This window comes from Crinia signifera, chromosome 6 (genome assembly GCF_055691185.1).
Source record: "Crinia signifera chromosome 6, ASM5569118v1, whole genome shotgun sequence".
Classification (NCBI taxonomy): Eukaryota; Metazoa; Chordata; class Amphibia; order Anura; family Myobatrachidae; genus Crinia; species Crinia signifera.
The window spans coordinates 249249937-249267724 of NC_139222.1; the positions used below are offsets into that span (position 1 = coordinate 249249937).

General features: G+C 46.2%; 1 protein-coding gene across 5 annotated transcripts in view; it reads right to left on the reverse strand.

Annotated features, from left to right (window-relative positions):
• Window positions 1-428: 428 nt before the first annotated feature.
• CFAP46 (cilia and flagella associated protein 46) overlaps window positions 429-17788 on the reverse strand; it is a 211128-nt gene continuing 193768 nt past the window's right edge. For 3 of the 5 annotated variants that reach the window (XM_083149295.1, XM_083149296.1, XM_083149299.1), the window contains 9 exons: window positions 17401-17480; window positions 15866-15926; window positions 15678-15713; window positions 15238-15340; window positions 11723-11835; window positions 7623-7704; window positions 6778-6914; window positions 3490-3573; window positions 429-1304 (listed from right to left, as the gene is read on the reverse strand). In XM_083149295.1, coding sequence (XP_083005421.1) covers window positions 1177-1304; window positions 3490-3573; window positions 6778-6914; window positions 7623-7704; window positions 11723-11835; window positions 15238-15340; window positions 15678-15713; window positions 15866-15926; window positions 17401-17480 — 824 coding nt within the window. In that variant the 3' untranslated portion in view covers window positions 429-1176. The remainder of the gene's footprint in view (window positions 1305-3489; window positions 3574-6777; window positions 6915-7622; window positions 7705-11722; window positions 11836-15237; window positions 15341-15677; window positions 15714-15865; window positions 15927-17400; window positions 17481-17788) is intronic. The other 2 variants (XM_083149297.1, XM_083149298.1) reach the window with 2 other exon arrangements.

Sequence of the window (17788 nt, forward strand, 5' to 3'; positions counted from 1 at the left end):
GGGGGGAGGCTTGCTGGGTCTTGTTATTCCACAACACAACCCAATGTTAAATGTTTATTCTATTTTTTACAACAAAATTATCAGCCTGGCATCCACCGCCCAGTGATACCGGGGACAGCCCCGGGCTTCAGCCTGGGGGGACCCATTTATTGGGGTGCCCAAACTCCCCCAGGTACCCTGCCCAGGTCTGACCAGCAGGTCTGACCAGCCAGGGTATTCATGTTTCAGGCAGAGGACCTTGCGCATTGTTTCCCCCCAGCTGTGGCATGACACCGATGGCTGTTGGAGCCCGATACTGGTTCCAAAATATGGGTGAATCCCTGCTCTAAGAGCCTGGTGCTTGTTTTCTAAATGTGGGGGGACCCCCCCATATTTTGGGTCCCCATCCTTGTTTTTTATTTTACAATACACTGCACAATCCCGTTCCTGACAAAAACAAACATTCCCGTTACAAAAAAAATCGCACATTCCCGTTACAAAAAAGAAATTGCAAATTCCCGTTACTAAATTGCCAGAAATCACTAGCGATTTCTGACTTTGTCATAAAAAAAGCACCTAATTACATTTGTCCCCTGGTGTTCTTCAAATCGTGGCCACAAAATGATTTAATCAGCCGCAATTGAAAATGAATTAATTACTGTATATAATGTTTCTATTGAATCCTAGAAAATAATAGACATTATCTGATTGGATGTGATGAGCTCTTTTCATTTTTAGAAGCTTTAGTAAATTCCCCCCCCGTTACTCTTTTTATGATCCTGAAAGTATGATCGTCTTTCATAAAATGTTGTTATTTTGCTTATGAGAGAAAGAACATTAAACACATTTAAAGCAATTTGTGGGCAATATTTCTTACAGATAAAAAGCCAAATAGTTGGCGTCAGGACACTGCGTTCTGTTCCAATTAATAACCCATACATGGTCCTAAAGCATTGTCAGAAACCGTATGTGTTGAAGTAGAATCTAATTGTTTTAGCATGCCCAATTTAGTACACTTCTATAAATAAAGTGTTAAGTGGTGGCAGGACGCAGAATCTGCACAGCCTTCATGATTTCTGGGTCTTTAATTATCACAAGGACCATTTTCAGTTATAAAAGTAACGTTCATTTGAATATAAGGATTAGCCACACTTAATATATTGATTTAATCACAATGCAGTGCTACAACAAATGAAATCACATAACAACCAAATTGGGCAGGCCGTACAGTGTGTAGCCGAATAAGGAGGGGTCTCTGGTAGGAAGCCTTGCACCCTGGGGACTCGGTTTAGTTTCTCCATGTCCATCCTCTGAAATATCTCCTTCTAGGGCAAAATACAAAGGAAACAATTGTAGCACAAATGATAAAAGAGCATTAAGATAACACAGGCGGCGCAACCCACTCCCATTAACCCCTTCCCGACGAGGCCTTTTTTGTTAATTTTTTTTTTTTTTCCTCCTTGCGTTCAAATAAGCGTAACTTTTTTAATTTTCCGGCTATATAGACACATGAGGGCTTTTTTTTTGCGGGACAAGTTGTACTTTTTAATGGTACCATTTACTATACCGTATAATATTCTGGGTAATCAGGAAATAATTCAATGTGGGGTAAAAAAAAAAAAAAACGCCATTCCACAATTTTGCGCTGGTTACGTTTTTTTTGGAGTTCATAGTTCGTTTAAAATGATGGGTTATCTTTATTCTATGGGTCGTTACGATTCTGGTGATACCAAACTTATATAGTTTTCGTTACGTTTTAGCACTAAAAAAAAAAAAATTGAAAATTTTACGGTTTTTCTAATTTGCGTCGCGTCGCCATGTTCTGCGGCTTATAACTTTTTTATTTTTCCACCTACGGACCTGGTGAGGGCTCATTTTTTGCGGGCTGAAGTGTACTTTTTAATTAATACCATTATGGGATATGTGCGACTTTCTGATCTCTTTTAGTTACATTTTTTTGGGTAGGCGATGCGACCAAAAAAACGTAGTTTTGGCGTTGGGAATTATTTTCCGTTTACGCCTTTAACCGTGCGGGATAACTAATGTTATATTTTAATAGATCGGACTTTTAGGAATGCGGCGATACCAAATATGTGTATTTTTTTTATTTTTTATTTATTTTTATTTGTGAAATGGGGAAAGGGGGGTGATTTGAACTTTTAATATTTATTTATTTATTTATTTTTTTTTACTTTATTTTTTTTTTTTTTTTACTTTTACTACAAGGCCCCCTAGTGTACTTGACCACTAGGGGGCGCGATCGCCTGTACTAGGTTCAGCCATAGAGCTCTATGGCTGAACATAGTGATTTTCAGCACTTCCTATTACATCCTGCCTCAGGCAGGATGTAATAGGTATGCTGACATGGCCAGCACAGGGGTCTACATTAGACCCCTGGCTGCCATGGCAACCGATCGGCACCCTCCGATCTCGCCGCGGGGGGCCCCGATCGGCGCCGGAGGGGGGCGCCCCCCCTCCGATCAGCTATTTAAGCACTGCGGGCGCTTTGCCCGCGGTGCTTAAAGGGTTAAACGGCCACGATCGGCGAACTCGCCGCTCGTGGCCGTGAGAGCAGGTACCTGGCTGTAATATACAGCCATTACCTGCTCTCTTTCAAGCCAGCTCACTCCGTGAGCTGGCTTGATTCCCCCGCAACCGACACATGACGTATATATACGTCATGTGTCGGGAAGGGGTTAAATGCAGAAAAGCCTCCTATATCTTTCATAAGTAAATGCACAGATGTTGGGCTGAATGTCATAGCCTGCAAGCTGTCAAAGGTGAGGGACTTTGGGCCTTATTCAGACCTGAGTGTAAAGGTGCTTTTTAAACTAATGGACAAAACCATGTGCACTGCAGGTGGGGCAGATGTAACATGTGCAGAGAGAGTTAGATTTGGACGAGTTATTTTGTTTCTGTGCAGGGTAAATACATTTATAAGGCAAAACCAGTTTGCTGCATAGTCACTGTTACATTTAGCCCCCTATCTTTAGATAAATAGATAGATAGATAGATAGATAGATAGATAGAATGTTACCCATTCTCAAATACTGTCTCGGTATAGCCATCATGCTCATGTATACACATTTAATTAGTAATACAAGAGCAATAGCAGCAATCCTGTATTATAGCCTATACAGTATAATAAAAGGCTAACACTTCTTACCTCTATGGGGGGAATTCAAGTGTGTTGTGTGATGGAGGCCACCAGGTGGCGCCCGATCGAGCAACTCAAGTGTTGCTCTGTTTGGGAGCGCGCAGCCACCAGCACTGAGATTACAATCCACACTAGTTGGACATAAATGCCTGCGCACAGGTGAGCTCTGTGTATTAGCACAATTATACTAACCTGACAGTAATTCCTATTCAATAATGACTTGAAAAAACAACAACAGATAACTACAGTAGCAACAAAGAATAGAAAAGTCAGAATAAATGAATAGGGTAATAGAAAGGCGGTTCTCCATGTGTGTGTGACCAAGCAGTCCTGTGCCAAGCGCTAACACTTACCCTTCACAGCCATGCCCGAGCTAGTGCCGGTTTTCCGCTGGCTATGTACTGTTTGCCCAGTTGTCCTGCCAAGTGCTAACAGATCTACAAAGTTACACAAAGAATTTGACATGTAAAATATGAACACAATAGTTCAAGAAAATGCAACAAGTAATGGTGGTGTTCCAACAGCAATGTCTGCTTCTATCTGTGTATTGCAGTCAGTCTAGTGAAAGGAAATATCGGATTGACTGCTGTGCACGTTGTAGAGATATAGCTTAGAACCAGCCCTGCCAGCTAGAACTCATAATATCAGCATAGAATACCCATAGCTTAAAGGCCCCCATACACTACGGCGACTTGTCCTTAGGACAAGTCGCTCCCGACTTCCCCCTGAGCTTCCCCGGCTGCTCCCCGGGGGAGCTTGATTAAATTGGCACTTGATGTGCCATTTTTTACATGTGATAAATCGACTCGATTTATCACATGTAAAAAACCCGGGGAGCAGGGGGGGGGCTACAGAGCAGGGCTGCTGGTGGGAGCAAGGGGGGCTGGGGACGCTGCGGGGGACACAGGCGGCATAGAGCCGGGAGCTGTCAGTGCTAGAAAAAAAAAGCCTATACAATGAATGGGCAGCCTGTGATTGGCTGAGCGCTCTTTCAGCCAATTGCTGACTGGCTGAGAGAGCGCTCAGCCAATCACAGGCCGCCCATTCATTGTATGGGCTTTTTTTTTTCAGTACTGACAGCTCCCGCCGGCTCCCCCTGCCCGGCTCTATGCCGCCTGTGTCCCCCGCAGCGTCCCCAGCCCCCCCCCTGCTCCCTCCACCGCCGCGCCGCCCCACTAGGTTCCAAGGGAATGGGATCATTCGTCAGACTGCATTTAGGTCTACAGTCATTAGGTCGACCCCACTAGGTCGACTGGCAGGAAGGTCGACCTGAGTTAAGGTCGACATGGGCCAAGGTCGACATGACTTAAGGTCGAATTTGCATAAAGGTCGACATGAGGAAGGTCGACTGGTCATAAGGTCGACATGGGTTTTTCACTGTTTTTTATCCGAATGTCGACACAGTCGACATGGACACAGTTGGCAATGAGAATCGGACCCTCGCATCGCTCGCTTCGCTCGCAATGCTTCGGGCACGGTGCCTCGCTGCGCTCGGCACACTATTTTATTCTCCCACCATGCCCTAGTGGATGGTAGGGCATGAAATACCGCCTGTCGGCACATGTCGGCTCAAAAACCAGTAAAAAACCCATGTCGACCTTATGACCAGTCGACCTTCCTCATGTCGACCTTTATGCAAATTCGACCTTAAGTCATGTCGACCTTGGCCCATGTCGACCTTAAGTCAGGTCGACCTTCCTGCCAGTCGACCTAGTGGGGTCGACCTAATGACTGTAGACCTAAGTTCATTCTAATAGATGACCGCTTCCCGTTCCAAGTCAGGTGGTCGGACGTGCAGCAGGTCCGACCACCCGACGCAGATCCGATGCGCACGGGACCGCGCATCGGATCTGAGGGGACATCAAAACTAGCCGATTTTGGTCCGATTTCGGCCAGATCCGACTGATCTGGCTGAAATCTGACCAAAATCGGCTAGTGTATGGGGGCCTTATGACATACAGGGGTAGATGTATGAAGCAGTGATAAGGGAGAAGTGATAAAGTGCCTGGTACTTTATCACTGGCCAATCAGCGCCTAACTGTTCCTTTTTTTAAACCCAGCCTGTAATACCCCTTTCACACCGGCCACCCAGCAATTACCTGTCATTTTTGAGTGCTAGTCATTTTGCCAGGTGCAGCCTGACCCCAAGTCACACCATCAGCAAATTTCCAGGTTAAAGTTTTTCAGCACGGGAATTTGGTGTGAAAAGGTAAACCTGAGTCTTAAATTCAGGGTTGCTGACCCTGCTCTTGACCAGAGTCTGTGAGCCGGGATTTAAAACCCAGGTTGACCCTGTCACACCAAAGAAAAACCTGGGTTTTTCAGCAAATTCCCAGGTTGAAAAGCTTTAACCTGGTAATTTGCTGGTGTGAATTGGGGTCAGGCTGCACCTGGCAAGATGACCTACTGTAGCACTCAAAAATGTCGGGTAATTGCTGGGTGTGGCGGTGTGAAAGGCACTTTATCACGTCTCCTCCCTTATCACTGCTTACGCAAATTCCTGGGTTGAAAAGCTTTAACCCGGTAATTTGCTTCTGGTGTGAAAGGGGTATAACTTAACAGTCAGGAGCTGATTGGCTGATGATAAAGTACCAGGCCCTTTTTCACGTCTCCTCCCTTATCACTACTTCATGCATCTACCCCATAGTAACAGGTTACATATTCTGTATTCTGGTAGAATGGCAAATACATGTATGTCAGTGGTAACAGCAGAAAAACATTATGGGGGGAATGAAAATGTTGGGTGCATGTGCGCACGGCTGTATTCAAATGTTCCTGCCGACAGGTGTGCACAAGTAATTTCTGCTCGCTACCCCAGGGGGTAGAAAGCTAGAAGATGAGAAGAGACACCCGTATGCGCACCCAAACAGAACCTTCCCTATTAGTTTTGAGTGCGATAGCCTTGCTATAAATCACCATTTTAATATTGCCGCCTGATTTTCCTTCACTTTAGATGGGAGATAGGGAGTGATAAAACATTTGGATTCCCCCCCAATATGACTATTTAGACAGCAATAAATGCGGACATGGTTGAGAGATCATAAACTCCACCATTGAAGCGCCATTGATTCCTCAAGAAGCTCCTGTCTGATGCAGAGTCTTCCTTTTGCCCGCAGTGCTGCAAAAGATCGCAGTGGCATGCCAAAACATGACTGCCATTGCCCACCTTGGTTTGCATGTGCGCAGTAAATGTTTTCTGGATGTTTTGTGCATATGCAATAGCGGACATAGGTCATACTTGCCGACTTTTTAAAACTCCTATCCGGGAGAAGCCCGGAGAGGAGTAAAAGCGGGGCGGGAAGAGGCTACGTTGTGGGGGCGGGGCTTATGTCACTAAACCCCGCCCCCATGACCGGCAGCAGCATCAATTTGCAGGTCCGTGGATGGTGGGCGGGGCTAAAATGACGTGAATCGCGTCATTTTAGCCCCTCCCCGCGGACCCGCAAAATTCGGAGCTTTAAACCACGGGGAAGGGGGGAGCCGGGGCTGTAGGGAAAATGCGGGAGACTTGCCCACCTTACCGGGGGGCTGACTCGATTTGCGGGACCCTCCCAGCCATTTCGGGAGGGTAGGCAAGTCTGACATAGGTACTGCTTCCAGCTCTGAATTAGTCCTACTGAGCTTACTACACCGATACTTACATTCTGAGATGAAGTCCAGCCTCTTAGCATTGTGCTCTAAGGTTGTGTGCCACAGATTCTGCATTATACAGCGGACACCTGCCACACTCAGCAGCAGGGCTGTTTCCACTGGTCTTTCCAATAACAAGCAAGATTTCCTGAACAATACAACAACAAAAAAGTGATTTCAGGAACATATTCATACTTCCGATTGTGCTTAAAACAGAAATCACATTTCCAGAATTGAAAATGAGACCCAAATCAATCCCCCTGCCAGCCTTATGTCTTACTAGAGCATCTTAGGAGTCCAAAACTATTACAGCCTTCAATATAGAACAATTTAGTAGTAATAATAATAATAATAATAATAATAGTAATGAATGTCCACACTGCTGCAATTGTCAGGGATTCCATATAAAATGTCCCTTTAAATGGCAAGCTGTGAGCACCACCCTATTGGCTATTATTTAGTTACAGTATTGCATGTTTTAGCCAATTGAAACACTGTGAAAGGGTAGGCGGAGCTGAAACTTGTGCCATAGAAATGACTGACAGGTAAGAGCTTATATTTCTGCAGAACAGTACAGTGGATGAGATACAGACAAAACACATAAAAGAGCCCATTTCAAGGTACCCCCTGTGCCCCTCCTCCTAAGGCAGCCCTGCATTACCTTTTTACACAAACCCTTGTGTTTTGGTACTAATTCATCATAGTGGTTTGGTTTTTGCAAAACCACCCTCAAGTGTTTTTGCTTTGGACTTTGGTTCGGTTTGGTTGGTCTATTTGCCCTTCCTCAGGCTTCGAGCAGAAAATGAGCGAGAGGGGTTAGCCCTTTAGAGTGACAATAGCAAAACCACTGATTTACCTTCTTTGTACATCAATCGTTGACTGTCTTGAAAAACTATGACTCGTCCGCACCTGATCTAGAAGAATCATCAGCTGGCATTCTGGAACAGATAATCCAAAGGTAACCCGCTCTTACAGCAAATTTAGGGTTTTCACAATCAGAATTCTAGAGCTAGATATCTATGGTACTTGCCATTTATACCCCTTTTCCACTTGCAGTCCCGGGTTATACCCGGGAATGTGTTCCAGGATGCTTCCCGGGACACTACCCGGGAATGTATCCTTTCACATTGCATTCAGACCCGGGATCGACCCGGGACAGCCCCATTCACACATTCCCGGGTATGACCCGGGAGTGCAAGTGGATCCAATAGACACCGGGGGGCTGCACTCTGCCTGTGCCCTGGACGCACTTCCCCTATGCTGGCCTCGTCCGAGTCGCTGTAGTGGGAGTGGGGGGAGAACTCTCCCGTCACTTCTGTGCGATCTCTGGGAAGTTTTGCTCTCGTCCCCCCCCGGGGGAGGAAGAGGCGGAGGCCGCCTTCTGTGAGCCATCCGCCGGGTAGGGGTGGTAGGCGAGCGGCTCCAGCGAGTAGTCCCCGGGGAACCTGCTCCTGGCCGGGGTGCAGCGGGTACGCGGGGCAGGGCTGCGGGTACTCGGGGGAGCCTGCAGCAGGTCGGCAGCTTCTTGCTGGAAGCGGCTTCCCCGATAGCGGTAGCGTAAAGTCCCGTGTAGCCGATCGGGACCATTCACACTGACGGCATCCCGTGTCGATTCCGGGTCCTACCCAGGTCAGGACCTGGGTAGAGATCCCGGAATGCTGAACACGGGAAGACCCTTTCACACTGCACTAAATCCCGGGATGATGCGCGTTCACGTGCAAAAACCCGGGATATTTTTGCAAGTGGAAAAGGGGTATTATTAATATTTATATAGGGCAAGCACGCACATTCCACAGGACTTTATAGATAATATTTGGCCATTCACATCAGTCCCTGCCCTGGGGAGTTTACTATCTTAATTCCTTACAAATGCACAATGGTTAATTTTGTTTTCCATCGTGTTTTTGGAATTTTCATTTTTTAAATTTCCCTTTTGTGAAATTGAATCAGAGACATAAAATGTGTGAGACACTTCTCATGTGCTATACACATCTCACACACATTGGATGAATTGCTATTATTGGAAATAACCAGCAGAAGTTGATAGAACCTATCTGTGTAGCTCAGTAAGATTTATTACTCAGCCTTTAGAGGGAGATTTATCAATGCTTGAGAAGGTGGAAGTAGTACTGACTGTCTATTATTCTGATACAGGTTGAGTATCCCTTATCCGAAATGCTCGGGACCACGAGCATTCCGGATAGGGGATTTTTTCGATTTTTAGAATAATTTTTTGGTACTTGTTTCCTAGCACGGCCACAATCTTATGGATCGTGTACCTTTAAGTTAAGGTACACGATCCATACGATGGACCCGATTTCCTTTGAAATCAGGTCCATTTTGCCGGCTAGGACACAATATCGGGGGCATCGCGTCGGTCGGGACCTTTAACATTGGTCCCGACGCGACCGACGCGATGCCCCCGATTTTTACATAGGCTTCAATGTTAAAAAATATTTTAACATTGAAATCGTGTCGGGAAAGGTAAAATATCGGGGGCATCGCGTCGGTCGGGACCATTAACATTGATCCCGACGCGGTGCCCCCGATTTTTCCATAGGCTTCAATGTTAAAATATTTTTTAACATTGAAATCGTGAGAAAATGTGAAAAATGTGAAATGGCCCAATATGACCCATTTCACATTATAGATGTCCCCGTCGTCACCCCATGATAGACGCCAACCCGAAGCGTGGCGAGCGCAGCGAGCCCACGAGGGGCGGCGGTGCGCGTCCTACGACCTTTTCATTCCCCTATTATCCACGTCGGCGTGGAGTTGAGAATAGAATAGTGTGGCGAGCGCAGCGAGCCACCGAGCCCGAAGCGTGGCGAGCGCAGCGAGCCCCGTGAGGGGACGCGCATAACTTCACAGGTATACGCGTCCCCTCGCGGGGCTCGCTGCGCTCGCCACGCTTCGGGCTCGGTGGCTCGCTGCGCTCGCCACACTATTCTATTCTCAACTCCACGCCGACGTGGATAGTAGGGGAATGAAAAGGTCGGAGGACGCGCACCGCTGCGCTCGCCACGCTTCGGGTTGGCGTCTATCGTGGGGTGGTGGTTTACGCCGTTAAATTTGGGGGGTTTGGGAATATTTTACATTGAATCCAATGTAAAATCGGGTCCCAGGGACCCGATTTACATTTCATTCAATGAAAAAATCGGGTCGAAAATCGGTCGGTCGCGTCGATCGCATCGCATGCGACCAAATCGATTTTTCCGACACGACCACCCCGATGTAAATCGGTGTGGCCGTGCTAGGAAACAAGTACCAATTTTTTTTAGGCTTACTTACCTGTCCCCTGATGGTGTCCGGTGGTCCCTCGGCGTCCACGCAGTCCCCAGGCGTCCACAGCAGGCCTCCGGCATCTTCTCTGGGTCTCCAGCAGGCCCAGGAATGCATTGCGCGGGTGTGCGCGCGCACCGGTGACGTCACCGGCGCGCGCGCACACACTCGCGCAATGCATTCCTGGGACCGCTGGAGGCCCTGGAGAAGATGCCGGAGGCCTGCTGTGGACACCCTGAGAATTGGTAAGTATGAAAAGAGGGTTAGGGGGTAATTCGGATAATGGATACATGGATACGGGATACTCAACCTGTATTGTGTAAAGCTGGCCATGCGCCTAAAGATTTTTTTGTCCGATCTGGCTTTTTGGAAAAAAAATCTGGTAATTTATGGGAGAAAATTACAGTTGACCATTTGCTTCAAAATGCTGGAAACCTGACAAAAACAGTGAGATATTACCAGATTTTTGTTCCAACCAGCAAGCTTTAGGCAGCGGTGGCCAAACGGGTCCTACAGATCTACCAATGGTCCATGTTTCCCAAATCACCTAACTGGTGCACAGCTGTAGTCATTACTAATGGTCACATTCCCCAGACCACCTGGCTGGTGCACAGCTGTAGTCATCACATTTTCAAACATGCTGCATTCATTCCCACTATAGATCCACAGGCTGCCTGTCTCAAACTGTTGGTAGATCTTGAGGACCGGTTTGGCCACCCCTGGTGTAAACTATGAGTATTTTCCATACAGAGATACTTCTAGTTCTAAAACCTTTCTGCACCAGGAGCTGCACAACTGTACTTCACAAACTAGCATGAAATGTAGCAAAATAGCAGCTAGAAATGTGCTACAGATTTAACCCCTCCAGTGGTGTTTTTTTTTTTTTATGGGGAGCGCTCCCTTAAAAAAACCCACCACTGCCTCCCTGGAATGTCGCCGCTGAAATGTCAATCAGCCGCTGCCTGGACCTGCGCCCCGGCACCCGGCTTGTCATAAACCCGGAGAGGAGGGCTGAGGAGGAGGCGCGGCGGAGGGAAGGAGGCGCGGCGGAGGGAAGGAGGCGCGGCGGAGGGAGCCCTAAACAGTGGCAATCCCGCGTATTTTCCGGGTTTGCCAGACTGGGCACTGAGGCACAGCCCGGAAAATTCTCGGGATTGCCACTGAAGGGGTTGATAAAGAAATAATAATAGAATGAAATATCAATAGAAATAATATATAAAACAAGGATAATCTAACAATTAGCAAAATGGTATCTTACAAATCAAAAGTCTATTGAAAATAGTAATCAATCATCCTTATGACAGCTGCCAATATCTTCTGCATGTAACTCGTACCTAATGTCCGTTGACGTCATTTACGCCATAGGGCAGCAGTGGTCATACGGGTTTATCTCATGTGTGTATACACAACAGGTAAACGTGGCCTTGCATCAGTGGAGCAGGGGAAGAGCTAATGAACAGTAGAAGCGCTAATTCCTCTTCAAACCAATTAGCATCGGTCACCTAATTACCATTTATATTGCCTTTTCTCACAAAGGATTTTGTACATAATGTCTAAGTATCTTGTTGTTGACATCAAAGCAAACCTCCTAAAAATGTTACAGCTGGTAGTTGTTGATTACCCTCGTTATACCACAGTTTATGCAGTAATTAGGATTTTTATTTTTATGCTCACCTGTAAAATCCATAGCAACAATTTTGTCCAACAGTATATGAGCCAAGAGTCTCTCGCTCCCATAGAAAATGAATGCACTGCAGTCAGTCATCAGGTCTTCCCATTCTGCGTGGCTGGAAAACAGACAGACTGGGATATGTTCATTCCCATCCTGCAGTGCTAACAGTCTATGGCACGGGTGTCAAACACAAGGCCCGCGGGCCAAATCCGGCCCGCCAAAACTCGTCATGTGGCCCGCGCGAGGAGATAGCACGCAGGGCAGTGTGTCCCAGCTCCTGCCTAGGCCACCTCCTCTCACCCACCCCACCGCGGCCGCCTTACCTGTTCCTCCACTGTCGGCGGCCATGTTCCTGTAGGCACATATGTATGCGGCTACAGAAACATGGCCGCCGGCCTCCACGGCTACATGGAGGAGGGCCCGGCCGCCTGTTCCCTCTGATGCCCGGCAGTGACAGACACTGGGTGGGGATGTCATGACGATGACGCCGCCCGCCCATGCGTCTGTAGAGAAGTAGGAGCAGGCAGGGAAGCTGGACCGGGAGTCGGGGACAGTGTGGCCGCAGCAAGCAGTGAAGAAAAGCTGGAAGCCGCAGCAGCTGCAGGACAGACGAAGAAACAGTAAGTGAGGATGAGGATCACACTCACAATAAAAAAAATATAATACTGCTGTTTCCTGAGGTGTCCCCGTGTATAATAATAATAATGCCATGACACCACAGGCTGCTCCTCCTGTATAATCATTTATGTGTCATGGCATTACTTTTATTATATTATACAGGGGGAGCAGTCTGTGGTGTCATGGCATTAATATTATACAGGGGGAGCAGCCTGTGGTGTCATGGCATTCATTTTATATTATACAGGGGGAGCAGCCTGTGGTGTCATGGCATTATAATTATACAGGGGGACCTACAGATACAACCTGCCCTTTGAGGGTGACCAAACTGCTGATGCGGCCCCCGATGAATTTGAGTTTGACACCCCTGGTCTATGGGCAGTATTCAATGAGGATAATTTGCCTTGTTTCACTGCGAATTTGTGCTATTTTCGCGTTGGAAGGTGATTTTTTGGGTCAGAAAGCAAATCACCCTATTCAATGTGCACTTCTCGCCGTCTTTCTAAGTGATTTTCGCCGTCCCACACCGTGTAGCAAATCGCCATCTTTTCATGGTGAAGTTGTTGTTTTTTTACATTTGGTGTCAAAAAATCAGGAATTTTATTCTGAGAAGGGGCATGCTATTTTAATTCATGTGCTTATAGCACATGAATATATATTTAATTTAAAAAAATATATATTTTTTTTACACTGAGCAGCCAGCAGGGGGCCGGGAGCAGAAAGCCACTCATTACTTATTAATTTATTCACTGCTCCCGATCATTACATATGCACGATCAGGTGCAGTGAATACCTGGTCCCCTGTTGGCTCTCCCGGGGGGGGGGGGCAGCCTGTGCTGCCTGGCTCACGGGGAGCCCACCTCCCCCCCACATACGTTCTGGGGCAGGCAGGGAGACTTCCATCTCCCTGCCTGCCACCGTCCTCAGGCTCCCTGCGGGGTTCACACTCGCCGTCAGGGGCAGCGAGCCCCTGCGACGTTGAATAGGGGGGACAGCGAGGCTCCGGAACACAGCGGGCAGTGACGAGTGTGCAGCGAATCCTAAACAGGATTCGCTGCACGCCGTCAATATTCTCATTGAATACGGCCCTATATATGGCATTGGGAGTATAGTGATACTCAGGTGTTTGAGCACGGATGTCAATGATCGACAGTCTATAGGTCAACCACTATTGGTCGACAGCGAATAGGTCGACACACCAAAAAAGTTCGACAAGGCTTAGGTTGCCATTGACAAAAGGTTGACACAAGCAAAAGGTCGCTATGAAAATAGTCAACACAGGAAAAGGTGGACATGAGTTTTTCAAATGTTCGTGGTGTCTATGTTGAAATCTGCTAATATGGACACCATTTAATTCAGGCATGTCCAAACTGTGGCCCTCCAGCTGTTGTGAAACTAAAAGTCCCAGCATGCCTTGCCACAGTTTTGCTATTAGGGTATGCTAAAACTATAGCAAGGCATGCTGGGATGTGTAGTTTGACAACAGCTGAAGGGGCCATAGTTTGTACATTCCTGGTTTAAGTGTAACGCGGCACTTGCTTTGCTCGGCACACTATTGTATTCTTCCTCTATGCCCACTTGGATCGTGAAGTAAGAACAAATAGGCTATATATTTGAATTGATCAATAATAAACATTTGGCCTAGGGGTGATACTTTAGGATGCTGATACTCTAGGGTGCCATAAATCAAGAACATTTGGGAGCCACTGCAGTAGGAATATTGGCCCTTATTCTGATTGAGTCAGATGGCTGCGTGTTCGGTCGGACGGCCGATGTTTGGTGTTTGCGCATGTGCAAAAGCATTTCTGCGCATGTGCGAACGCCTCGCACATCCGAACGCGGTGTGAGTTCCGTGCAGAAAACGGTCGGTCGGAACCATCCGAGCAGGGGGAGGAGAGGGGCGTGAAGGGCTGTTTGGGCACATTACCATATGCGTACGCCCCGCGTTTCATGGGCGTTCCAATGAAAACGCTGGGCGTACATATGGTAATCCGGCCATGAAGAATGTGAGGGGGGGGCGGACAGCTGACATAGCCGGATGTCAGCTACCCACCCATATCCTTGCTTTCATACGAAAAAATGTGCGAGTGGTCTGGAACATTCGGTGCTGCCTGACCGCTCGGTCCATCGGAGAATGGGGAGGTTCCCACAGATGGGGGAGGTGTTCGCATGAAACATCCACTCGTGGTCCATTCGCTCGGCGTCTTACCGCAGTCGGACGGTGTGAGCAATCCGTACGGTAGGCGGGGCTAATAACACTCGGTGCCCGTCCAAAATACCCATCCGTCCGATTCAACTAGAATAAGGGCCATAGTAAAGATTTTCAGTTGCTATCTGAAAATGTGTGTTTACGAGGAGGAACCCATAAATATTTTTAATAATAAATAAGCCCCTTAGAGGTATTTTCAAAAAATCATCCTAAATATGTGAGTAGTTCTGGAATATTTTACATACTGTATAACAGTCAACTTGTATCTGAGGTTTAATGATAAATAAAATTTGACATAAATCTGTATGACCAGTGTGTTCTGCAAGTTCCGCAGTATTGGAAAAATAAACTGTTCATACTGTATAAATAAATTCATACAGGGCTAGCAAATAGGTGATATTAATATCTTGTAAACCCTGAACACAGAAAATGTATTGGTTGCAATTGGTCAACATTTACTTAATAAAAACATTATCAAATTAAGATTTTATTTAGGGTTAGACAGCTAAAACCAACCCGTCCATGCCTCTTTAACATCACCTAGCATTGCAGCTAAAACTGTACAATATTGACTTACAAACGCCAATAAAACAGTAGCTTAAATATAATTAAAAGATAACAATAAACCACATCGACTTGCTTTTATTGACACTAAAAAGCCAATTGCAATATCCTCAATTGGAAACAAACCTGGGCACACGAGAACTTCCTATAATTCCTTCCCAATGAGCTGTAAATTGCTGCCTGTAATTTATAAGAACCTCATTCAATCTATATCCAGGGCTGAGTGTTTCTGAAAAGGAGACAAAATGAATAGAACATTACGTTTCTAAGCTCTCCTATATTTAGCATTTAATTCTCTATTATATGAAAGAAAGAGCATACTTAATAAACCATAAAGTGAGAGAGGGAGCAAGGTTCTTTCTTGTATTTACAAACATTAGGTGTTATTAAATCCATATTAAATTATTGCGGCGTTTGATATACAATTCATTGTGCACAGCGGGTTTTTCAGCATTGACAGAGCGAGCGACTAAACCGATGGCTGTAGAAGGCCATTGTTTTGTAAAGTCATTATTATCGAACAAGTGTTCATACCTCTGGGCACTGGGGTTATATTAAATCCTTACCTGGTTCTTTTATTTCATTGAAAGGATCCACAATGTCTGACATATATTGGTAAGGAAGCATGCTAACACACAACAATGCCAACAACGGACAGTGCCAAGCGACCACAATAAACTCAGAAAACGGAATCCAAAGCGGACACTTATCGTAACAGATATAACTCAGCAATGACTATTTTTCACAAGGATACATTTGAAACGATGGGTTTCCACTGGCATGCAGTTAGCTGGTAGAACTCGATTGATGGGTATCTGCAAGAGAGATAATACACATAAGATGGGCAGACTAGATGGGCCAAGTGGTTCTTATTTGCCGTCAAATCTGTTAAGATCTATGTAGATCTATATCATTTTTTATTATACTGTATAATGGGCTAATACACCATACCCTGAGATGTGCAGTGAGAGCTAGGAGAAAGGCATGTATTCTCACACCCTCCCTTCCTGTCGTGCCTGGCAGAAGACACACAGGTTCAATTTTGTGGTGGAAGAGGCAGATTCCACTATATGAAACAAGTGGAGAGAAGAGAGTTGCCATATATTAGAAGTGGAGAGGCACCCCATTAAAAAGCCCCCAGCAGCCAGTAAGAAGAGGGAATTACAAGAGTCAGTGTGGCTACCAGTGAGAGCGAGGAAGAAGGTGAGAAGCCCCTAACCAGCACATTCTGTTATATAATGGGCCTAGATCAGTAGGCCACACAGATTGCTGATTTTTGGCAATCTGTGCCTGTTTGACCCCTTAGGCTAGTATTCAATGACATTTATCGGCATGTGCAGCGAATCCTGTTTAGGATTCGCTGCACATTCACCATGTTCGGGAGGGCTGGAGCATTCCCTGCCAGCCCTCCCTGTCACCCTATTCAATGCCGCAGGGGCTCACTGACCCTGACGACTAATTTTAACCCGGGGGACAGCGGCAGGCAGGAGATGGAAAACCCCATTGAAATACACCAACGAATTGCAGCAAGCACGAAAACGGAGAACTGGCCGGCATTCACTGTTCGCTTTCGGAGAACAGTGAACATTGAATAGGGTGAATCAGATTTTCCAGTGAAAAAGATTCACCGCAGGGAGTGAAAACAGGACGATTCGCCGAAAAAAAACTGGCCTTAAACCGCTGTTGCACTGCGAAAAAAATCAACCTCAGTCTAAGAGCCTGCAGGGGCAACAATGGGGTGTTGACTCTGTGTTGCGGGGCGTCAACTTTGCATTGCGGTGGCACATTACAGCCAACACAGGCATGTCCAGACCATTTGCAGAGTTGGGTCGGGCTGCAGAACTCTGCATTACACGTTTTGGCATTACATGTTTTGGCACAGGTTTGGTTCTGTAACATGCACATTTCAAGAACATGGACCAATCGCTCTGCAAGCAATTCAGCCCAGCAGTAGCCCCAATGTGTACATAACATCACAAATAAGTTGAACTACTAATGATGCCTTTAAAAGCTGCCTTTAAGAGAGAAGTTTGGTACCATGTGACATGACCTCAGACACTAGGGTGGCAATGAGCGGGACATTCCTCTAAATGTCATTTACTGTATGAACAGAGAAACCTCGTCTCTTCCCAGCATCCTGAGCTGCTGAGACAATGTAAGTACTGCCAGCTGATGAAACAGTTCACAAACAAAGGGCGTAGATTCTCCATTCGTCACTTTGGTGTCACATGTCAGCGCAGTAAGTGCATCCATTACACAGTACGCGGGCATTACATATCGTGCACTCACCGCCTTTACTTTCTTTTTCTGTTCTGCTCTCGCTTTGGATTCTTTTGCACTTTTCACGTCTCTCTTTCCTTCCTTATCTTCTGTAAGGCAATCATCAGAGACAGTCATATCTATACGTCAATACGCCACGTATAAATATTAATGGATAATGTGAATAGTGCAGACCATCGATAGAAAGGTTTTACAGCTTAAGATGGCAAATAACAGAATTGATCAGAGAAACAACATTGTTTTCATAAAGAAGACAAAGGAGTAACTCTCATTGTTCTGCATACATACAACTGGGATCCCATCAATAATCCTGCTGTGATAACCAGACGTATACGTACTTTATCAACATGAGGAACAACTGCTCTCTACTATGAAACATTAACATAAAACAACAATA